The 24,956-nt window shown below is 40.9% G+C and overlaps 1 protein-coding gene across 3 annotated transcripts in view; it reads left to right on the top strand.

Annotated features, from left to right (window-relative positions):
* The window catches only part of RAP1GAP2 (RAP1 GTPase activating protein 2), a 964,048-nt gene extending 939,673 nt beyond the window's left edge, over nucleotides 1-24,375 (top strand). The window contains exons 21-24 of one of the 3 annotated variants that reach the window (XM_085649926.1): nucleotides 2,110-2,227; nucleotides 11,320-11,402; nucleotides 17,898-19,161; nucleotides 19,550-24,375. In XM_085649926.1, the coding sequence (XP_085506052.1) occupies nucleotides 2,110-2,227; nucleotides 11,320-11,402; nucleotides 17,898-17,900 (204 nt within the window). In that variant the 3' untranslated portion in view covers nucleotides 17,901-19,161; nucleotides 19,550-24,375. Of the gene's footprint in view, nucleotides 1-2,109; nucleotides 2,228-11,319; nucleotides 11,403-17,897; nucleotides 19,162-19,549 lie in introns of those variants that run through there. The other 2 variants (XM_085649925.1, XM_085649924.1) reach the window with 2 other exon arrangements.
* The last annotated feature ends 581 nt before the right edge of the window (nucleotides 24,376-24,956 follow it).

Here is a 24,956-nt window from a genome sequence, read left to right as displayed (position 1 = left end):
CAGTGGCTGTTGTGATTCACATACAATTGAGAAAGTATCTCCCTCACCTAACTGACCATTTAAACCCATTGTTTATTGATAATAATTTGTGTTCAGTTTATTAAGTAATTTCAGAAATAAAAAATCATTAAAAGTTACATGAGATTAAATTCAAGTTTAAATGAATTAGCTTGGGGAACATTTAGAACAGCTTCATCAACCTTTATTTATATTTTATATTAAAATTTATTACACATAGGACTACTGTAAGATTGTTCAGTTTTCATACACAAGTAATTTTGTTAATATTTTTAATTACATCTACTTACATGTTATATAGTACAACATTGCAGTATTCACTAATTTTGGTTGACAAATATCTAATGAAAGTAACATTTATTGAGTACATATCAATGCCTCCCAACTTAAAACCTTAAATTTCATTATATATATGATTCAACCTTTTTCTGATTAGAAGGGCCTTATTTATGAAAAGTGACGCATCGCTGCATAAAAACAGCGCTGCGTCCCTTCTACGTGTGCTCTCCTTGCGGCATAATGGATGTGTCATATTTACTGTATGACGCATCATGACGCAAGGAAAGACAGATGCGTCAGTATTACTGATGTATCTGTTGGTGCAAAACTGACGCATGGCTGGAATAGTGTCAGAAGCGTGACGCAACTCCAGCAATGCAGGGGAAGGGCTATGAATATAGCACTGCATCACCCTTATGCCTCTTATGAGGCAGGTGTAAGGTTTTGACGCAATGGCATCCTAGAAGTGGCGCACTGAAAACTTATAGATTTCAATGTGCCACTTCTACGAGGCTTGGATGGGGGAACACCCACTCTGCATACATTATACCTGATGCATGTATAATGTAGCGCAGGAGTTTACCAAGTGACACATCTGCCTAGATATGTCACTTTGTAAATAGGGCGCAACATGTCACATTTTTTGCAAAAGTGTCGCAAGGGCTCATAAATGAGCCCCCTAGTAATTCTGCAGTTGATCTTCATAACATGGGTGCATTCCTTAAGGTTTTTGGATTGTAATTGCATATGATGGATTCACACCAACAAAAAGGATCATAAGAACAAGAAGTGGCCCCAATAACAGGCATGATTAAAGGTGCATTTGGTTCCATTCCATGTGTCTCCGACACTGTCTTTTATAACAGCTAATATGTTCAATGGACATCCTCCTGAGATACTAACACATATTATCACAGCTGTGACAGTGGCCAGTTTGGAGAGGTTCACTTTGGTAACCACACGCAAGATTACCAGCAGTAATCACAACAGTTCATGAAACAGGGTTGCCAGCAGTAATTGTAAAAAAGCTAAATCAGTTTAGAATGCTTCTAGAAGAGTAAATCATACCAGTCAGAGCTGCAGTGCCACTGCCAGCAAGATCATAATATCATTAATAATTCTACTTTAGCTTTAAATAGTTCTGAGCTCTAAAAATGCATATATTTTACTCTTAAACACACAAGTTTCAACTTTGGTCTAAATACATATTTCAAGAATTGAATGGTTCTAACTTAGTAAGCGGGGCTGCACATCGGGGAACTAGTTAAGGGAAACTAGACATTAGCCCACTTGCTGTTGGAGAAGCCTGTTCTTCCTACCTATTTTTTGATTCAGTAATCTAAGGTATATCCTTTAATACACATGTATATCTAGCCTCAGTTAGGTTTTGAGCACCTTACATTGTTATCTACTGCCAACTTCTGACATACTTCAAACTGCAAAATGCTCTTTCGATCCTATCAGTTAATGCACCCTGACCTAATCTATATGGTTTAGCACTGTAATCATATGTAAGTCTGAAAGCCTACAATATAATTATCCTAATGCACTGTTCGTCAACATATATATCAACATATATGCCTTTGTAACGAAACTCTGCAAATAGCTAACAAACACTGTGCTGTAAACAATATTTACTTTATCTCTGCAGTCAATGCATGGGGGACTCAAGCCTGGTGTTCTCACACTCTCCCAGTGTACAGTGGTATGGGCCCCTTTAGAGTGAAGCATGCGACATATAAAGCAACAGATAAATATACCAAAATTCTATTATTTTTCTGAGCCTTTTGTCCACTGCTTCTTTCCTGACAGAGCAGCCAGCCATCCACCGCATCTCCCTACAAGCAGGAAGTGTTCCTCTACAGCCCCTCCCCCAGCAGCGAGCTCCACAGTGCTGCCACTCCGGTGATCATGAGCCGGAGTCCTACAGGTGAGTGAAGATGTGGGAATAGCTACAATGGATGAAAAAGCTGTCACCTATCATAGACTGACCTTTTCTTAGACTGACTGCCATTTCCCTGGAATGGGTCATAGACTAGGCATGCGGGTAATTGGTTCTTTACACTTTTCTTTTAAATCATAGTGGAACGAAAGCCGATTCTTTAATAATTGAAGGGAGCAATTCACAAGGGTTTAGGCAAATTTGAGTAAATTATGGATATTTAAAGATATTTGGACATAATAGTGAATAAAAAGTATTGTGATGCAAAAATATTATATCAAAAATATTGTGGATACTAATATTGATTGAAAGTGTTGTTTTTAATATGGTTGTAAAAAAAGCATTTCACTGTTATTTAATCTGTATTTTGTTGTTTTGGTAAAATAAGTTAATCATTTTAAAATATGTAACATTTTTATTTACAGTTTTATTAATGTGTAAAATAATTATACATATATATTATATATATATGTATATATATATTATTTTAGCAGTGGGATGTTGGGTTTTTAAGGGATGAGGGTGGGGGAACTTTTAAGAAGTGATTATTATAATTTAAATGTAATGTTTATTTTTTTATGATATGCAAATTAATATTGTAAAATGTAAACAACATTTCATAATCATTTTAATGTATTGCTAAATTACTTTCATTAATGTTTTATTTATTTTATGAACTAATTCAATATGTATTTGAATTCTAGGAAATTGGGAAAATTTAGTTGTATTACATATTTTTAATTTAGTAAACTTATTGTTACATTTTTATTGAAAGTTTAGAATTATTTTATGTTTATCATCATCAATCAGAGGTTTTAATTTTTTAAATAAAACATAATCAAAATTATGTATAATTTATTTATGAAAATAGAATAAATATGGGCCCAATTCCGAGTTTTGAGTTCGGACTGGCAGACCGCCATTTCAGCGGTCGGGAGTGCTCCGCCAATCCGGCAGCATCCCGACTGTCACAATACGAGTTAACCACTGGGCTGGTGGTGTTGTGGTGGCGGTATCACGGTGGCGATATGCTTCAAATCATTGAGAGCCTGCAGCACGTACTACCGTGTGGCACTGCCTCTGTGCACTCTGTACCCTGCACCATGCTGTACATTGCACACCGTGCACACACAGTGCAAGAAGAGTGGGGAATGGCATGTGCCCCCTTGCACACCCCCTATGGCCTACAACACCATGGGGCCCTGTTTGGGGTCCGTTCCCTACCTTTCTACTGACATTTTTATGGCGTGTCCCCACCATGAAAAAGTTGGCGATAAGGCAGGTCAGAGACTGCGGCTTTCCCAACTGCCGTCCTGACAGGAGCCTGGCGGTTGCTATGGTCTTGCGTCAAGCTTGTGGTGGTCAGACTTCTAACCTCCTAATTGGGCTGTCAGACCTCTAAGGAGGCGGCAGTCAGACAGCCACGGCGGTACTCCTAATCATCCCCTATCTCTCATTTATAATGTAATAATTAAGATTAATTTGTATATATACATATTATAGGTTTGGATATTTACATTTTAATAAAAAATGAAATTCTTACTATTTATACTAATTAAATATGTTCTGTTGCTCTGACTATATGTTGTAATATTTATTATTTAAACGTAATATAATTATATTTATATTTATTATAAAATTATAAAATGTGTTCTTTTTTATGTATTCAGTGATGTTTAAATTTGGATTATGCAAATATGTATTATTTTATGTTTCAAAATGTAGAAATATTAATAAATAATAATTCTACAATTCTTTTTAAATAGTGATTAACACATTGTTTTATTAGTTAATACTTCATTTTAATTATATAGGTTTTTAGTTTGGGTTACTGTGTCTTTTAAATAAATTTCAAATTTTATTTCCTACGTTAAAAAAATCTGTATGATAATAGAGAATTGATTGTGAGTATAAGCTGTTTTGCGTCCAGTGGGCTTACAGGTGCGTTTGCCGAGTGGTGGTAAAAGTGGCATGGCCTCCAAGCACCTCAAAGCAATCCCACTATGTGGGGCTTACTGGAGGTTACAGGTGGGCTAATTGGCCCCTAAGGACTCCCAAGAGTGAAGGGGACTTCATCCCCCAACAAAGAGCGTGCCAATTTAGTGGAAAAAGGGAGCGGGATCACCAGCGAGTTGCCGGCTTTTGATTTTTGGGGGAAATTATAGAAAGGGGGGCTTTGTGGCACCCTTCCCTTGATGCTTTTGGGCCCCGGGCACCTCATTCCTCAGGGCCTGACCAATGTTTTCCTTTTTTATTTACAAATAAAGAAGTAGAGGTGTCACGTGGCCCCCTCCTGATTCCAATTATGGCCCCAGCGATACCAATCCCTGGGGCTAAACCTTTCTTTTTTTTCAGATTAGAAAAAGAGGTGGGGGCTGTGCAGCTCCCCTTCCCCAGGCTGATTTTGGCCCCGGGGACCCCATCCCCCAGGGCATGGCCATTTTTTTTCATTTTTAATTGAGGGGGGCTGAGTGCCACACTCCCGGGATAATTTCAGCTCAAGGGACCCCATCCCCTGGGGCCAGGCAATTTTATGTTGTTTTTTCAGGAGGGGAGCCGCGTAGCCACCCTACCCAGGCTGATTCCGGTGCCAGGACTCCAACTCCCGAGGCCTGGCTATTTTTGTTTTAAATAAACAGAGGGAGAGGGGGCTGAACGCCCCCCGCCTGGCCCATTTTTGACCCCAGGGACCCCATCCCGTGGTCTCGTTCGGCTCCTGCCTCCTACAGGAGCCGGCATGACTTTTTATCCCCAGGGAGCTGCTGACATGCAGCTCCCTGTGGCTAAAAAGCAAAGTGTGCTTGCTGTGAACAAGCGAGAGCAAAGTGCTCTGGCTTGTTCAAAGCGAGCACACTGCTTGCTATAGGATTGCTGGAGCAGTGTTCCCTCCATCCTGCAGCAAACTGCAATATCTCAGCATAGCAGCTGACTTGACTGCCCCATTAGTCTTGAAAATTTCACGAAGATTCGTCAAACGACACCAAAGATATTGGCAAATCAAAAAATGCTTTTCCTATGGAAACTAATTGCTAACTATAACTACCTACTTGCAACCGCTCTTAGTACCACCAAAACGTGTTTTACGCAAATTGTGCTTCTTCAGGACTGTTATAGACACAGAAATTATAAATATCATGAAATATTGCAAATGTAAACATTTGTTAAACATTTTCGTATTGTAAGGCATTTTAAAATGCAAACAACCCCCTTATTATTTATCACATTTTCAATTGACCAGAGCGCTTGTAGCTCTCCTGGCAAGCAGTACCCTAAATACACATTATAGATCCAGCATTGCAAGTTTTTTCATAGTCCCTATGATACAAACTCCAAACAACATGTTTGATGGACAGAAAGAGACACGTGTTTAGTAGCTATTGCATAACCCAGACTTAATATGCCAACACAAAACGTATGTACAAAAGATGTACCCAGGAGATCTAATTAAATAAAAGAATTATGCTTTTCCCTTCTATGACTGTGATGTCATTCCAATCATTCATTAGCAGCAGTGACCCCCGTGTGCCTGATGCTTGTGAGAAGCCTTACTTTTGTCATTTTAAGATAGTACTCAATTACCTTTTCAAACACTTTATCCTCTCTTGCACCGTTTCATTCTGTATGATAATGGATCTTCTGTAGTTTGATTATTCAGTTTCTAAATGTATTTGTGTAATTAATAAATGCATACATTGTTATCCTAAACCTATATGTGAATCTATCTGTGGCTATTTGTTAGGCTGTGCAATTATGTGTATACTTAAATGGGATATAGTTAGTTATCACTTCCTGTAAGTTCTAAATTCCTTGCTGAGCTCTCAAAGTCATCTTTGGCCTCTCCTCCTTATATGAATGATTTTCTGTAAAAATGCACAAAAAATCCCTCATAAGTAATTATATATAGTTCCCTGGATTCTTTAGTAAAGTGGATGGCGCACAAAAAGCAATCTTCTCACCTTAATTATTTAGTTCTTTCCAAGTAGAGTGTCCCAATGTTTTATAAATCGTAGAATTTCATTACTGCCCAGATCTGCTCAAGAGTTCCCCATGTTTTGGGACCCTATAACGAATTGTAAAAAAATATACATATAATTTTATTCTATTTAGTTTAATAGTTATGGTCACTATATACTGAGGAATGATATTTTTGAAAGGCTTTCATCTAATTCTGATATGTAATATGAACGCTGATAGATACAGATCAATGTATGACAAGTTATTTGAAACCCAAATCCAGGTTTACTCCTCCTACTAAGGCAGATAATCTTATAGATATTTTTGACTATTAATTATGCGTGATATATATATATATATATATATATATATATATATATATATATATTTACATTTTTACAATAACATATATATGTAAATATTTATTTAACTAATGTTACGTATTTAGTTATGTTTTGATTTGCGGTGATTAGTAATCATATTGCTAAGGAAATATCTTTATTGTTAAAACATGTGTATATGTTGTTTAATGTTTATTGTAATGTTTTGCTTAATGGAAAAACAGTTATATTGGCGATATTGTTGTAACTGATATTGTGTGAGGCTATAATTGTGCATATTTATATGTTAATTTGAAAGTAACAATATTTCAAAATGAATGTAAAAATATATTTTTAACTGATATTTGTGTTCTCGATATTTGTCGTTTTATTAGTTGACTATAGAAAGGCAATATTTTTGTTAATGATATTTAATTTATGACGTTGTATATCAATGTTGTGTGCATCAGTTTTGTATATAGACAACAGGAGAGTAATAGGATATGACTTTAACCCGTTAACCGCAGCGTAAAATCTGCCGCGGTGCGGGCGTTTCCGTGCGAGGGCGGGGCCGCGTCAGCCAACGGACGTGCGCAGCCCTACGGAGGTAGTGCTCGCGACGGCCGTTGGCCGACGCACGCAGCGAACGGGTTAAGCACAGCCTCCTATACTAAACATGAAATCACAATAGGTGCTTGGGTCCAAATGACTCTGCCTTCTGAGCTTACAATAAACTCAAGGTTTCCAAAAGGTATTGGTGAAGATGCCTCCCCCAAAACGTTTTGTGGCATGCTTCTTCATAGGCATCTTCTTCACCCCAGTGCAGGTATGTACCACTCTGGCAGACTGGGAGTTCTTTAATAATTGTTTTTCTTGACATAAGCAGGTATAAGTATGCAGTGTTAAAAATATCTAAGGGTAAACACAAAAAGTTATTTTAATCGGCGGGTACCCTTGACTAAAAGTGACTAAAAGTATATCCTAAAAGGATTTATGGTGAAGTATAATGTTTCACCAATCCTATTTGACTGCCGACATGTGTCTACTGATTTCTTAAGCCTATCTGGTCCACAGACTTGTTATGCGCCTCACTCTTCCCTGCCTGTCTACTGCATGCAATCCATGCAAAACAATGAGGTATAAGGCTCTCATACTCTCGTGTGGTCCCTTTTGGATACCCAACTGAAAGAGAGATATAATAATTCATTAATTCAATCAATCCACTTAATAAAAAAACAGCTGTGCTTAATGATGTATTTTCCTATACTAACCTATATGACTTACTCACCCCCACATGTGGTCACTACAAACAGACATGGTGCCTCTGTGGTACTGAACTTGTAACACTGTATGACATAAACTTCATGCCAAACCAGCAAGATATGGTTCTCACACATACCTATGGTTGCAAATGACTTACCCTATATGGGAATATTATGTAGTGCCATGGGCATAACCGGGGTGCACCACTCCTGTAGTCACACGCTGTATTATATGGGTGCAGAAGATCATTTAGAAAAGAAAACACATTAGTCTTTTCCTATTCAAATAAAAGTAGATGGGAAGGTGGTCCTATGTCTCTCATTCCTATTACAATCTCTCTAACTACAATGACAATAAAACTGATTTTTAATTAACTTATGAATTAAATGTATGATTACCAGTAACATCCTTTCTTTCATATATGAAGGTTTATTAGTTTTTGGAAAAAAAGGGAGTTGCACTGATACCACATTCTTATGATCTTGTGGTGCGAAAAAGATCAATTCTCGGGTGTCATGATGAATCTGTCAGAGGTCCATTGTTGCCTCATTTCCTCTGATTTGTGTGCCCCATTATCTGAAGACATGTTCAGGTTTAACTTGAAGCAAGAAATCTTTCATACATGAGACACAAAACGTAATAATAACTCGGGTGCCGAAATGCCGCCATGGTAGGAAGAAACCACTCAATTCTATTTGACCCTCACTCTGAGACAATACATGCAAAAGGATAAGGACAGCTGGGCACTGTGAACCAGCTCATACACACAACATAAAAAAATTCTTTTGTGTGTTCATAGGTAACCATTGCATTGTCACTTTTAGGTCTCGGCAAGACAGCGCATGCACTGTCTTGAAGTGACATGTTGTGTTCTGTCAGTGGGCTTACAGGCCGCCCATCTCCTTGGTACACTTAGCAACGCCCTCATTTTCTTTGATGCTGTTCGTCATAGAATGCGGGCTTCATGCCCTCTTCTTATGTTTGACCCTCCCACAGCACCTGGACCAAGTACATGTCTCCTTACATTCCTCCTGGTTTGCAGTGCTATTTATTTTCTTTTTTGTCAAGCATCCCATAGGAGTACTTATGTTTGCAGGCTGTCTTCATTGTACACATTCATACATACCACTAAAATGCATGCACGTGTACATAAACAAATACTTTCCCTAAAAAGTTGAGTACACATGAACAGCACTTGTTTATTATGATTTTTTTGCACGATCTAATGGTATTGGAGTGGTCACTCTGTCCTCCATCTTGCTATAGCGCGAACATGAGCCGATGGTATTGGAGCGCTTGAAGTGCTCATCAGTTACATTTCTCAATGACACAATCATTTTTGTTACTGAGCCTGCTTCAATTAAGGTTTTCTTTTTTTACCCCTTTATAGTTGCTTCCTCCCACCCTCTCCCTTTGTTGCTTGCCCCTCTCTTCATACCCTCCTGCTTCCCTGTGTGACCCCTACCCCCACTACCTCCAACTTCGCTGCTGCTTTTTCTTTTTTGTACGATCCAATGGTATTGGAGCCCTTGTTCCATCCTTCATTTTGCTATAGTGCTAATACCAGCTGATGGTATTGGAGCGCTTTAAGTGCATTACACAATTACACATTTATTGCCCTATGCAGAGGGAAGCGCAAGTGATTTGCCCAGAATAACCAATTGTTCAGCCGACCCCAAGATTCAAACCTGGTTCCCCAGTTCCAGTTGTCGGCAGCTCTGGGTGTTATGCCACATCCTCACTTCACTTCAAAGTCCTTCAACTGTTTCTCACTATCACTTCCACATTTGTTCAGCAAGACCCCATAAACACTAAACAAGTATTGGCAAATTTAACAGATCTCGGCATTGCCCGAGCTATTGGCCTCGTCAATGTGAATGTCTTTTAGCCATGTTGTCTAGCAGCACATCTGCTGTTCAGCATGGCTGAAAGGCACTGAACAAAATGCTATGATGCGGCAAGCACAGGCCACTTCATGCCGCTATTTTGCGTTAGGAGGGGTAGGTCAATAAACTTAACATGGGGAAGCGAAGAGACTCGATATCGTCTCAACATCCTGTGATTCTGGGCGGTAAGTGACTTTCAGCCATGTGGAACAGCAGATGTGCTGCTTCACAACATGGCTGGAATATATTCACAATGAAAAAGCCAATAGCTCGGGTATTGCCAAAACCTATTGGCTTTGTCAATGCTTGTTAGGTTCTTATTATGTTAGAATGCCAGGTACATGTATCACATATCCAGTGGAGATGCAGGGGCACATCATCTTATCAAACCATATTTCATGGCTGAATCACGGAGGCCACGTTCGTTCAGCATGTATTTTGTATTACTGAACCATAGTTACTACAAGCTTGCTCATATGCATAATTAAGTAATTTGTGATTAGTGTCCTTAGTTTATATGTGAAAACGCGTGATGTTCATTCATCTTGCAGATATTGTAGATTCACAGAAGGCCTGGGGGGTAAAATTTGCTCTGCTTTTGGAGTTTTTCCCACTTCATGCTCCTTGTAGAACCGGCGTGCCGAAAAAATCAGAGGAGTGGCACGTAGCAGATTTTTCCTCTCTCACAGCTTGTAAGGGGTAATTTGGTGAACACGCGCAAGGAAAATCTGACGCCAGACCACCCCCCGGTGAGATTTCTCAACCTGGGCGGTCATGGCAGGTCGCTACTGCTCACGGTGAGAAACCTACTGCTCACGTTGAGGACGCTGCCGCTCGAGTAGAACATCTGCCTGAGTGGCAGAAAGAAGTGTGCCCTCTTGCGCTGTGTGTGGTGCCGTACGAGCTGATTTTACAGTGCGGGGCAAATGCATGGTGCTAAAAATTAGCGCAAATAGCACAACATACCTCTCTCCGCTGTTTACGGAACTCCATAAAGTGCGGCGGAGGTCGTGGAACTCCGCAAACTCCGCCCTAGCCTAGTGAATTGGAGAACCTGCTCATAGTCAACTGCAAAAAGACATTTATTTTTTATTTTTTCTGCTCTCTTTGGTAGATCTTTATAACCGCTAAGTAGCATCTCTTGTTTATTCATTCACTATTTTAAAAAATTTGAGGAGCACCGTATGCCACATGCATTCTTTCTCAGGGCTCTTGAAAAAAGGGTCTAAGGAAGGTCTTGTGGAATATTGCTGCATCTAGAGTTATGAATTTTCATCCTAAGCCAATCTTGCAAATTAAGGATCTGTGACTTTTTCCTTGCATATTCAGTTTCATGCATTTTAAATTTGATATTTCATAGTTTTTTTTGTGTCTAGCATTTCTTGATTGCGCAAATCCTAAATGTTCATGTGCTCATCATACAAATGTCTGAAATCATGGGGCTCAAGCGACATTTTACAGGCGATATTTGGTGGATTTGTGATTCTTCATGTTCTAATACACACAATATTATAGACAGTTTTTATCGATCTCAAATGCAATGTTTCTTGAAACATTAAAGAACACAGGCCACCGATAGCATAGTACTTTGTCAGATGTACAAATAAACCGCACACGATGTTGTAAGCCTGAAATTGTCCCCTTTTTCTTTCCGTAGATTTGAAGAGCAGGAGCTCTCCCAGATCCAACCTGAAGTTTCGCTTCGATAAACTCAGTCACTCAAGCTCGGGGTCGAGTACAGTACGTATACTTAAAATTGTCATTCTGCGGACAAGTGTTGGTCTTTTTTTTTTAATCCTTTTCAGAAATAATCAATATTTATGGGCCCAAGAACGGTGCACGAGAGGAGAGTACTGAACATCAAGAACGGACAACGGGTATATTATAGCTTGAAAACCTGAAAAAAAGGGCTTTGAAGACAAAACTTACATTATGCCTTTAACATGGTAATATTACTGAACGTTTAAATGCAGCATGACAGCTGGTGCATTTCAAAGTTCTCTATCTCAGTTTGTATGCCTTAATGAATGAACACGTTTCATGATAGAGGCGGTTTGTATTTATTTATAGCTAACTTTGGGCTCGATCACGAGTGAAAAGAGTTTCCGGAATAAAAGGGATTACAAACTCCTAAATTATACATCAGGTGTGTTAAAACCCAGTCTCAGTTCCAATTTACAAGGCCAGGTGGTATTAATGGCCCAGTAACAGGGAAACATACAATGGCCCGTGCAGTAAATTTGCATCCTGGATATTTACTCAGTTGACTGGTAAAACTTGCATGATGGGGAACTGCTGTTTGCATTTCTGTAATGGAGGGGCGATACCACCTGGCAGCGGTAATTTGGGATGTGGCGTTGCCACCCCGCTAATAATAAGCAACTTGTGTGACCACCTCCTAATAGTAATTCCTAATATTTTGCAGTGTAAACGTACCCTGGCACTTGGAGTAGCAGAGATACAACATCTAAAATGATCTTAGATGAACTCTGCTAGTCAATGAAGGGTTTTACAGTTTTCATTGGACTGTAACAGTCTGCATCTTGCATTTGATTTTAGATGTTGCAGAGTGTGTGCTACACAAAAATGGAATGGCCCTGTCTTGTGGGCTCAGTGTTACACACACGGAATTACACATTGATTTGAATAGTACGTGCGCCTAACAATCCAGGGCGGCAGCTCCACTTAGAGGAGCGTCACCCCAGTGTTCTCAGAGCGGAGTGAAAGGGAAAAGTAAAATAATAATAACATTGGGCCAGATTCACAAAAGTAATCTGAGACAAAATGCTAACTTTACTCCTCCTAAATGCCTTCTGTGAATACCGAAAGTTGTAAAGTTAGGATTTTGTCTCAGTACACTTCTGTGAATCGGGCCCATGGTTATTGTCATATGATTTTTCCTTTCTGCGGGGCTGTGATAGGGTGGGGCAGGGCTGGTGGCTCAGGGGGGAGGAGTGGACTGTGCACACTAAGGACCGGACAAACAGTCATGCGCACTTGGCATGTTCCTCATCCCGGCTGCATTACAGCCTGGGTGAGGAACATGCCCAGGCTCCCTGTCCCAGTCTGAGCGCCAAACCATGGCACTCAGACCAATCACAATGCTACATTGCAGTGATGTGGTTGGCTCAGGGGAGCACTTGTGCTTCCGGACTCTTCAGCAATGACGGAGAAGATATGGAGGCGGCCGCGTCACGAGGAGGTAAGTGTTTTTAAAAAATATATATTTTATCACCCCAATCCCCATCCTCCCCACCCCCTCCTCATTCCCTGCCAGCCGCCACTAGATCCTACCCACAGAAAAGTACCACCTCAGCCACTGCACTGTAAATATCGCCCTACTACACAGTACTGCATTATCCTACAGATAGAACTGCCTCTCTCTACACAGTATTGTATCTCCATGTTTATACAGTATAATATTACCACCAGTGTTAATGCAGCACCGTTACTAAATTTTCACTCGGGTCTTTCTAGCGTAATAAGCAGATTAATAAAGTACAGACACATAATAAAGGGATGTTTAAAACAGAACATATTTAAAATGCTCAGTCAAGGAATATGAAATTGGTGGCTTAAACATAAGTTGGTATCCTTCATTAGCTTGACTTACAGGAGCAGCTAGAATCTAGTTTGGGCAATTGCTGGCTCACTTTAAACACTGGCGTGCGCAAACGAAAAGAGCGCATGCGTTAGGAACGAAAAAGACAAAGTGAAATTCTAAAGCTTATTGGTTCCTTTTTCGAAATAAAACTGCATTTTAAAAAGTTCCTACCTTCCCATTTGAATTAATATGTTGGATTCCATAGTTTTTGTTTGGGAATTACATATTTCATAATTGGTGTACTTGGTTAATGTATACTTGCTGTATTTTTGTGTATTATTTGGAAGTTAAATCCTAGAAGTTGCTTAGGCTCATATCTCTGGCCTCCAGTAAGGGAATCAGTGGGTGCCACAGAAGTCAAAAAGGAAAGAACCACTGACTTTGCAGTGCCATCATAGACTGCAGTGATAATCTTTCAGTCTCCATACCCCACTACCATCCACCATCTTGTCACTTTCTTCCCTCAGAATTATTTACAATCCAACCCTGCTGCACTTACATCCTCAACTCACCTTCAGGTCTGCACTGCAATCCCTAATCACAGAACGAGTCTAGCCCTACCATCACAGACTAACACCGTTCAACACTGCATCAGCACCCCACACCACACTATTATCACCAATGTTTGTTCTGCCTTCATAGCACCACGCCACTACGACATCCCTGCACAATCACGACATACTCCATTGTGCCCACAGTACTACCTCTTTTTCTCCACCCTGCTGTGATGAATTAGGATACTGCCATCCCTTGTCTCATAAACCTGCTACAACCTTCTGCCCCCCCCATACTATTACATGCAGGTTGCTCTTTTCCCATCTCTCTGTACTATCATCCAACGCTGCACTACCAAAGCACACCATCACAGAACAGTCCAAATATCCCCATAGCATTACTCACACAACTGCATTATCAGTGCCACTCTGCCATCCACCACAACACTTATACTGGCCACTACAACTCTCAATCCTCACAGCAGTACCTTCTACCACTCCCACACTGTCAGCCCCAGCATTGCACAACTAACAGAACCAATGTACAACTAATCCGCAATTGCAGTATTGTGCAATCACCACACTGTGAGCTGACTATGCCCACTGCCGTCTCTATGCCTGAGTACTTCACTACCACATTCTCAAAACTTACCTTCAACCCTACCACTCATCAAGTACACCAGCACTAGAACATCACAGCACCACTGCATCCCCCGTCACCACACTATCACTTCTAGCACGGACTTATCATCATTCAGTGCCACACTTTCACTTCCATGCACCCATGTCAGTCACAAACTACCCACCCCAAGACCAGCTTGGCATCTCCTTCACTGCATTTCTCTCACTGCACTACCATACTTAACTATGCATTACCTTCTGCCAGAAATCACCATAGCAACACTATACCTAAATCTGCCTACTATATCCAAAACTGCACTACCACTCCCACCACAGCGTCACTCTACTGTCCCTTAGTATCACATTAATGACCCAAACTCCTCACTAATACCCCTTCACCCTACAATCAACCCAACACTACATTATATCTCCTTGCCACTTTACTACTACCCACTAGCACTTCACTACTTCTTGGCCACCTCACTAGAACTCTGTGCACAGTTCCACTTTCACACAATACCAAACTACCACTACCATCACCAAATTCCCCCGTAAATAAATAAATAAACTATGTTTGTCCCACAAAAGGATAGAAGAATTCAGTAGTATTGGCTAAATGATTAAATAACAGGATATATTTATAGTTAGGCACTGCAAACTCTGAAACTATTGGGTCCTTTCTGGTCTAAGGGCGTCATTTATGAAAAATGTTGCATCGCTGGGGGAAACCAGCGATGCAACACATTTCATATAGCCATCCTTGCGGCACCATGGATGCGCTGTATTTACTGTACAGCGCTCCATGTCGGATGAATTTACAGAACGTCAGTATTCCTGACGTATCTGTAGGCGCAAAATTGGCACATTGCTGGAGTGTGTCTGAAAACAGATGCAACTCCAGCAATGTGTCCTGTCACATGGGGCAAGCACCATGTGAAACGGCCTGTATCACTCCTTACGCCTGCTGTGATGCATGCATAAGGATTTGACGCAGTGGTGTCCTAGAGGTGTCGCAGTAAAATCTCATAGATTTTACTACAGCAGTTCTATGAGCATTTTCTCTGCCGGAACGCCCGTGCTGTATACATCATACCTGTCTCAGGTATAATATCCGCAGGGGGTTACAAAGTGACGCATCTGCCGACATGCGTCACTTTGTAAATAGGGCTCAGTGTGACGTATATTATACGCCATGCTGCTTCACAAAAAGGGAAGCAATGGCAGCATAAGGGGCTCATAAACAAGGTTGGGGGTTCATTTTATGAGATTTTGCCGTAGGGCAGCGCCGCAGGCTTAGTGCTGCCTCGTAAATATGGAACAGGCTCCTGCACCATGGAACCCCACATAAAAAAAAAAAATCGGCGGTGTAAGGGCCTCAGTGTTGCATCGCTGCAGTAAAACAACGATGCAACACTTTTCAGTGTGTCCTCCTTGCAACAGCATGGTTGCTCCGTATTTACTATACATCGCTCCATGTCGCAAGGATTGACAGATAGATCAGGAATCCTGACGTATCCATCAGCTCAATAATGACGCATTGCTGGAGTGTGACTGAAAACAGACTCAACTCCAGCAATGTGTCCTTTCACATGGGGTGAGTCTGATGTGAAAGAGCCTGCATCAGTCTTATGCCTTCTGTGAGGCAGGCATAAGGATTTGACGCATTGTCGTCCTAGAAGTGCTGCAGTGAAATCTCATAGATTTTACTGCAACACTTCTATGAGCCTTTCTACAGGGCAGAGCCTAGACGGGATACACCTGACGTAGATATAATCTGGCGCAGGTGTTTACAAAGTGACGCATCTGCTTAGATGCATCACTTTGTAAATATGACGCAACATGCCACATTTGTTATGCCGCCACGGGGTCCCCAAAAGTAGCGCAACAGTGGCACAAAGGGTTCATAATAAGCCCCTTAGTATTTACACTTACAAGCACCCCCTATGTACTGATTTTTATTTTCATGCCATACGTAGTTGTCTTTAAACATACTCACATTCCATCATACCATTCCAAAATAAACCTTTAGTAAACCTATTGACATCCAACATTTCCTTTAAGTCTTGACTAGAAGTTGTGCTTTAAAGTTCACTGAACTAGAGAGGGATTCACAGCTGAACCTTTGGTCCAGACCTGACCTGATGTACAGCGACTGCGTCAACATTCACTTCCCACTTAATGCTACGCTAGCGTGGGTGAGGTTTGCAGAAGGTTCTGTGACACTCTACAAAAGTACACTTGAAAAATGTCCTGAACCTATTTATGTGCTGTGCTTTGAGGTGGAGTGATCACCCACTCCCCAGTTGGATGACCAAAATCACCCAGTTTGTACAAAAAATTGGTTTCTCCAGCACACGCTAATTTCAAAATGTATTACATAAATAACAGATATCAACGATTCTGGTCTTTCTTTGTATTCGGTAGGTTATTCTCATTTGTTCTTTTTTGGTTCTTTTTTTAGCGTCTTTTTAGCCAACATGTGTTTTGATGCCCATTGCAAGTGGCCACGATTTCCTCAGGGGTGTTTCATCGGTATGGTTTGTGTTATCTTTTAACCGCTGTAAAAATGGATCTCAACAAATATTAAGGGATAATACTGATACGATAGGTAGAAAAAAACTAATGAAGACAAAGAACTATTTGGGGAAACTGAGACAGAATTACAACCAGTTAAAAGATAAAACTAACCATACCTATGAAACAGTCCTGCGGAAGTCGCGACCACTTGCTAAGGGCGACGAAACACGTGTTGACCAAAAAGAGGTTTAAAAAAGAACTAAACAAAAACATATGAGAATAAGCCTAACAAATACAAAGAAAGACAAGAATTGTTGATATCTGTTATTTATGTAATACATGTTGACATTAGCGTGTGCTGGGGTAACCACTGAATGCTAGACTGTCGCATCCATGTGCATGACAATCTAATCAACAGTGGTTGTCTGGCTATCTCACCATTGGTACATGTGTCATCATTTAATCAGCAGTGACTGCATGACTATCTCTTCAGCAGAAACTGCTTGGGCATTTTGTTCAGGAGTCACTGTCTGAATACCTCATCAGCAGTGACTTCTTGAAAATCTCAGCATCAAGCACCCCGAAGCCATCTGATTATTACTACTTCATTATTGTCTGGTGTAATATGGTGGGTGACCTGTTGGCTACCAGTCCTCCCGTGAAGTGGCCTGTTTTCTCCTTTATATCACAGTGATCGTAGCCACAAGCTACCAACACATGCCATTTCAGAAGAATAGCTAATCTGAGTACTCAGTGGTAGTAATTCCGCTACTCACAAGGCTTGAATTTGTGCACTCACAGCTAAGTACTATTGCCTATGAAGCCTGGACAGATTTTCTATCCTCTCTTTGGCCATGTTGACCCCCACATGTGATCCTTTCACTCTTAGAAGTATCACACCTTTAATCCCAGGATCATGTAAATTGCCAATTCCTGCATGAACCACATGATGAAGGGCCTTCTCTGATAGTCTGTTTTTTTGTGCTTCTCTCTCTGCAGTGAATAAAGCATTTATTGAGGGAAGGGCTCATCTCCCATCATCGGCTGGAAGCATCTGTTCACTACTCTCATACCTATTGCCACAGCGCATTGACATGTTTGGACCCTTGACTGCTCATGTATGTGAACAAGAAGCCGGCAATGCTGCAACAGTCTCTGTACTTGGCCATGGCCACCATTGATGGACAAGTCAACACTTGCACATATCCACCTCCATGATGTCTGACAGAGGCCTTCTCCTGGTGCTGCGCTGCCACTAGAGGGCACTAGGGTGCTCAGTTGAGAGGATGCATTACCACTTTAAGCACCTTGTGAGTGCTGTCCATCTCTTTGTGTTGAAGGCATGTATGAAAAGTTTTGCATCTCAAGACTTGGAAGGTTTGTCTACAGTATGTGACAACTGAGACATCCCAGAACTGGTGCAGCTTGGTACGGGGACCCTGTAACAGGGAACTACTTTAATGTTTTTATGACTGTTAGGAATTGCCTGGTTGCTGTTATTTGTTTGAAGCATGTTACTTACCACCGTTTCTGGATCCTCAAGAATGTCTTTGGGTCTCGCGTCTGTCAAGTCAAATTCAGTTCAGCGAACGATTGTGTCTTTGGTTTATGTGCTGTTGTCACTAGGGTGTCTCTCCAGGTACACTGTTTTACTGAAAGCAACTTTTCCAGCTCTTTCCAGTCTCCTGATTCGTTACACACTGCCACGTGGCTTTCAAAATGCTAGATGTACAGAGCTCCTCAAAACAGCAGCATTGAGGGTGGAGTACTGTTGCAATATAGCATTATTGCAATATTTGGCAGATTTGAGGAATCAACTCAAATTATTGTTGCCTTCACACACAGATCCAAAAGAGCTTATTTTTTCCCATTACTGATAGGAGTTTACTTGTTTCAAAAGCCACAGTTCTACTCCCTTCTAGGCTACAACTTGGTAGAAGAGTTTATACATGTGCAGTTCTTATTTCTTTATTGTAATTTTAGTGACATTAGATAGCAAAGGCAAATGTAAGTCAGTGGGAGGCCAAAGAAGATGGTTTACCCGGTGGAAGTTCACCATAGGAATGTTTCATGGGCTCCTCCCTCTTCAGATATACCTTAGCCATCATTGTGACGTAGGAGGAAGAGAGGTAGGATTCCAAATAGTGCCAGAGTAGGCTGGCTAGCAGGGGTCTGTTTATGATAATAGCCACACACCATAAACCAGTTTGGAATAATACTAGGCCTGGGTGGTAAACTATGCTCCACTGCCAGAGTTTTCAGAGCTTTTTCTATTTCACGCTCCACGTAGATCGCAGAGTTTCGAAAAACTATGCATAGCAGTGCGGAGCTGAGTTCTTCCTCTCTTGCAGCTCACCAACATTAAGTTGGTGAGCGCAAGCGAGGAGAATCCAGCGCTAGACCACCTCCTGGTGAGATATATCAATGCAGGCGGTCGTGGCAGGTTGCTACTGCTCGTTTTGAGAAACCTGCCACTCGCTTTGAGGAAGCTGCTGCTCATGTGGAACATCTACTTGAGTCACAGAAAGAAGCTTCACCCTCTTGCGCTGTGCGTGGTTCCATTCACGCTGATTTTACAGCATGGGACAAACGCCCAGCGCTAAAAACCAGCACGACTTACCTCACTCTGCCGCTTGTGGATCTCTGTGGAGCTTTTTTGTCTATCCCTGAACTCCATCCAGCCCTAAATAATGCACATTTGACGTCAGATTATGGAAAGGAGCTCCTCTGGCAGCATTACAGGGTGCTTTGATTAGCATTTTACTGACCACAATCATAACGCATAGATACATCCCATGCAGTGAAATAAAGTAACAATAAATATGCCTTGATTGGGGGCCTAGTAAAGCGTCTGCGCTTTAGAATCTGTAAGGCAGGGCTCATTTAGTCATGTGCACTTGTAATACCATTGAGTTAGACCGCTGCTGTGTACAACTGAACGTGTGAATGTGCATCTATTGCATTCCCTCTAAATAAGATGTTTTATTGAGTCACCTTTATTTTCACAGGCCTGGCATGAATGTACGTTTTTTTATATCAATCTTGACATACTGTTTTTCTCTCCTTTGATGCCCCCCTTTCTCCACGGTCTCATCTATTGGATATACTTTAGGTACAATTATACTACGCTTCCTATAGGACACTGTAAAATTCATACTCACCTGTAGCTCTCAAAGTCTTCAGTATGTTTTTCATAGAAAGGTTTGCCACATAAGAAGACTTGTCCCAACTTTCACCACGATGCACTCTGTTAACTTTGTATAAGGGCTTAGACTGTATAGAATTTAAGCTCTGTTGCAACAGCTGTGTGACGTCCTCAACTTTTTAGACTTCTCAAAACTTTTGGGTAAAGTATCCTGTAATTGAAGGATTTACGGGAGAAAGCTACTTTTTTGCAGGAGTGTTCCTCTGCTCAAAGTAGGTTTTAGAGGATTTTCTCCTGCACAATACTTTTTGTGGGTGTCTTCTTGTGCTCAATTTAAAAACATGTCTCTAGATTCCTGAAGGTCTTAGAGATGATTTATTTACTTGGAGTTTTTAAAAGTGTCACAGGAAGTTAGGATAGTCCAGACCAATGTAAGGTATTGGTCCCTATGCAGCATCATCATGTAATGCCATCATAGGTAAATGTCTTCGAGTAGAACGCCAGCCTAAGGACTGTGGTTGTCCTCCTGGGTTTTCTGAAGCTGAAGTGGTTGAGTTCTGTTCTCAAGTAGGGGTCAAGCATTCCATAGTCGGTAGTCTTGAACATCAATTATCTGTCTCCTTCACTGGTAAATAAGATCCAAGCCGTATGCCTTCAGACCAGCCTCTGTTGTCGTAGTCTTTACGGGTGGTGCTAGGGGATGTAGATGGAATCCTCCATTGCTTTAGGAGTCAGCATCGTGCTGTATGCTGGTTTCATGTGGCCTAGTTTCCAAAGAGTCTGGCTGCCTGATTTTGTAGTCTATGCCATCCATCCATGAGCTCCTTTGAAAGCCTCATATAAGGATTTGATATATCGTTTGGAAGCCATGAATTGATGATAGACTAAATTACAATAGTCCAGTCCTCCCATCAATTAGGCACATATTATCTCAATCAGGTGTTTGGTTTATTCCATTTATTTTTTATAGAATGTGAATCCTAAACAGGAACAGTTTGAGAAATCGAAGATACATTTAGGGATTAAGCAGCATTATCTGCTTATACAATCTTGGTAGAGTAAAATATTAAATAGGTGTTTATCTAGCTAGGCATAATATCAGTAAGGCTCATTATGGCCCATGTAAAATGAAAAATGTTGTGAACCATGTACAAAATCAGTAGCCAACGCTGTCGTGGGTGGCATTAAGGATATGCCTCTCAAGCAGACTACTGAAACTCATACCCAACCCACAGAACTTTTGAGTGCCTCCTATTGACATAATCAAGTGCTTAGGATTCATATTCGACACCAAATTTTTGGGAACTAATCTTGCAAGACCTTAAGAAACAAAAGACGCGCTCTGGCTGTTTGATGCCAGTCTCCTATTTATTTCCTGCTGCTCAGGTCAATTTGGGTTCTACGACCATTCAAAATCCTAGCAAGACATGCAGGTTTGTACCTGTACCATTACCATTTAAACTGTAAAGATTTGTTTTTATTTTAAGATTCAATTTATTGCCATCCCAGAATGGGTATAACTTCAAAAATAAATTCGAGGAACTTGAGTGCAATAAGTCCCTGTCTTAAAATATATGGCTAAAAGTGTATAGTAGATAAGTGGGCCTTCATTTTTTTTTATAAATGAGCTAATATTTGAGAAACAGTTTCAAAGGACGGTTTGTGCTTAGGACTCTTTGAAAGCAACAGTTGAAATGAATGTCCTTCACAAATTCCTGCAAATTTCGGTCAAGAGCAATAACAACTGTTAGTTGCCCCTTCCTCTTTATAGCCCTATTCCTGCAGCAGTGGCCTATAATTTCAGAGAGGGTAAGTAACAGCAGTTATTGCTTGCTGGTAAGGCCAAAAATGCTGATTAGAATACAAGCATGTTGGAAGCTACATTGAGGATAAGGGAATGTATGAAAGACTACATAGGGTTTTTGCAGGAGAACTTTGACCTCAGCGTGTTTCCACTTGTCTGGGAACAGTTGTGCTATGGATGAAGCTTTTAATGATGATGGTGGTGAGGTTGGCGCTGATCAAGGTTCCTCTCAAGTTGTGGACAGGGTGTGATCAGGGGTCAGTGGGGGCAACTGAGTGGATATTTTTCATAATTTCGTCAGTGACTTCTGTGGTGAGGGGGCTCCAGTCCGTTAGTTGATGGTTATTCTTGGTGGTGGTGGGAAGTAGTCAGATAGGGTCTTCTAAAGTGTGTTGGTTTCAAAGTTACTGTATATCTTGAGTATTTTCTTGTGGAAAAAGTCAGAGAAGGTGTTGCACAGGTCCTGTGATGGGGTGATAGTGGGGGTGGCTGCTGAGGGGTTGGAGATCTCCCTGGCAAAGGTTGAAGAGTTCTTTGCAGTTGTTGGAGCTGGTTTCCACTTTCAGTGCAAGCGATGCTCTCCTGTGTTTTTTTATCTGGGTGCATTATCTTCTAATTGCGGATTTGTAGGTGCTGCTTGCGTTGGCGTCTCGGTTGGTTCTCCATCTTCTCTCCAGCTGTTTGCAGTAACGTCTCGGGTCCCTGAGGTCTTTTGTATACAAGCAGGCTTGAGCGCTGGTTCTTCTTTGTCTTACTTCCTTCAGGGAGGCTAGTGATTGCAGCCTGTGACCCAGTTGTTGTAGGTCCTTCTGTTGTTCTGCAGGTCACCGTTGAAGTCAGGTTCATTGGAACTGAGGGTGTGAGTCCAGTTTGCGTTGATTATCTTGTTCCATCTGATATTGTGGCTGGCCTTGGTTTTGTGGAGAGAGGGTATAGATGTGGTAGGGTACAATGGAGTGGTCCATCCTGGTGAGTAGGGTGAGGTGGCTGAAGGTAACTTTGTTGCTGCCTGTGAAGATAGGGTCAAGGGTGTGTCCTGCATTGCGTACCAAGCCTTGGACGAGCTGGGTTGAGTCCACTGTTGCTGAGGTTCTCGAGAAGGGCAGTGGAGTTGGGGACCCATTGTGTCATTGATGTGAAAGTCGAGGTTGCCTAGTAGTATGAAGTTGATGGAGCTAATGGTGATGGGCGCAATGAAGTCAGTGCAAAGGTTGCTGAAAGCAGTGCCTCGTCCAGGGTCGATAGGCGAGGGTGCCTTTGATGATGGTGGTGTTGATGACTTGTAGTCGGAAGTGCTTGTGCTCCATGAATGGTTTGTGTTCGTTGGTGAGGGTGGTGCAGGTGATTGCTTCCTTGTGGACGATGGCGAGGCCTCTTCCAAGTTTGTGGGGCCTATCCCGGCCTCTCATTTGTCTGCTATTATTCTTGAGTTAGAGAAAACAGAGAGTTTTCTTGCCAGTACACTCCTCTGCTGCTGTTGTAATGTAAACCTTAACATCTAGCATATTTCCAATTTGTGGCACGAAAACAACTGTTTCTGGTTTAGAAGTTGAATAAACATTTTCACAAAGAATAAAAATAAAGTACACCAATTGTTTATGTAGTACTGCCATCTAGTGACTCTCCAGCACAATTAAAATTAATCGAAGGTGGCCCTCAAGCACAGGTTTGGTACCCCTGCTTCCAGAGCACGTCAAGGGCACGTAAAGGGCACATGAGCCTGTACTGAGCGATGCACCCCATGTTTTCTCTACCTATACTTGTTCTGCGAACACAACGAAACTTATGTCTGTATTGTGGCAATTAGAACTTATTACTACACCCAAAAATGCCAAGGTTATATTTTTCTGAAACATTCAACTAGGTGCATTCTCCACTTCAAAATATGAGCGATGAAAGGAGCGAGGAAAAGGGATGAATATTTTTCCTGCCTCCACCTTCTCTTATCATAATATGTTCCCCGTGGCGACAGATCATTTTTTTAAAATAAAATGTTAATTTCTATCTTCTGCAATGTTTGGTCTCGTGCTTGTTGACTGATTAGTCTTGATTCATGGGTCACATTTGGCAGGAATTAAAGAAGGGACAGGTCATCATTTCTCCCTTTTCAGTTACATGGTCGTGTTAATTTCGATTTTCAGCTAGAAAAAGTACGAAAAGAAATTAAAGAGGAAAATTAAACGAAACACTTCTGAAATGCATGTTTGAATTTTTTTTATCATTCAAGAAAATGACGCTGTACATACTATTCAGATTGTTTGATCGATTTCAAACTTTAGAATGTGAAGAAGGTGTGTAATGTAATCGCAGAGAGATACCTAAAAAATCATGTTTTCAATGAGAGACAGTCCTTTACGGAAACTCTGTATGTTTGCTCTCTATTTGTAAATATTGTACATTTAATTTATTGCTACAGTAGCATATTGTATTTGTTATGTATAAAATTGATTGAACAGTTCACAAATGTATATTTTGTTGCTTAATGGTGTCTGCAAAATTCTCAATAAATAACATATTTTGTGTCCAAATGTCTAGGGCAATGATTAGTTTGCATCTGAACAGAAGTGTGTGTGTGTGTGTGTGTGTGTGTGTGTGAACTGTAGCTCCTTTGGTGGATAAACAGCATCACCAGAATGATCCATCACTGTAATAATGCGATTTTTCCCACATGATCCATCATCTGCCACATAATTTGCAGATTTTAACAAAAAAAAAATGTTTCTAGCTCAAGTGGTTCAAAGCAATGCTCATATAGTGTTTACCAAGTTTAAAAAAGACGAAATAATGAAGTAATGCTATTACGAAGTGTACCATATTATTATGTAACCCTGCTACAATATTTGAACCGCTCTTGCCGCTTAATTCCAGTGGCCCTGAGCCCAGTCTTTATAATGCTATTGAGGCCTTGAGTTGGCCACATTTACCTGCAGTAACTTCTACTCAAGGCAAATCCATAGAGTACCTTTCAGTTTTACCACGAGGTGAAATTATTTCCCATTTCAAGTTACTGAGGTTGTAATGAGAAATATTATGCATAGTCAGTGTTTGCATACTCCATTTTTGCCTGTTTTTTAGACTAGGAGAAATGTTAATAACTCGTAAAATGTAG

The sequence above is a fragment of the Triturus cristatus genome, chromosome 3_2, assembly GCF_964204655.1.
Source record: "Triturus cristatus chromosome 3_2, aTriCri1.1, whole genome shotgun sequence".
Lineage (NCBI taxonomy): Eukaryota > Metazoa > Chordata > Amphibia > Caudata > Salamandridae > Triturus > Triturus cristatus.
This window is presented reverse-complemented; position numbering and strand designations above follow the sequence as displayed.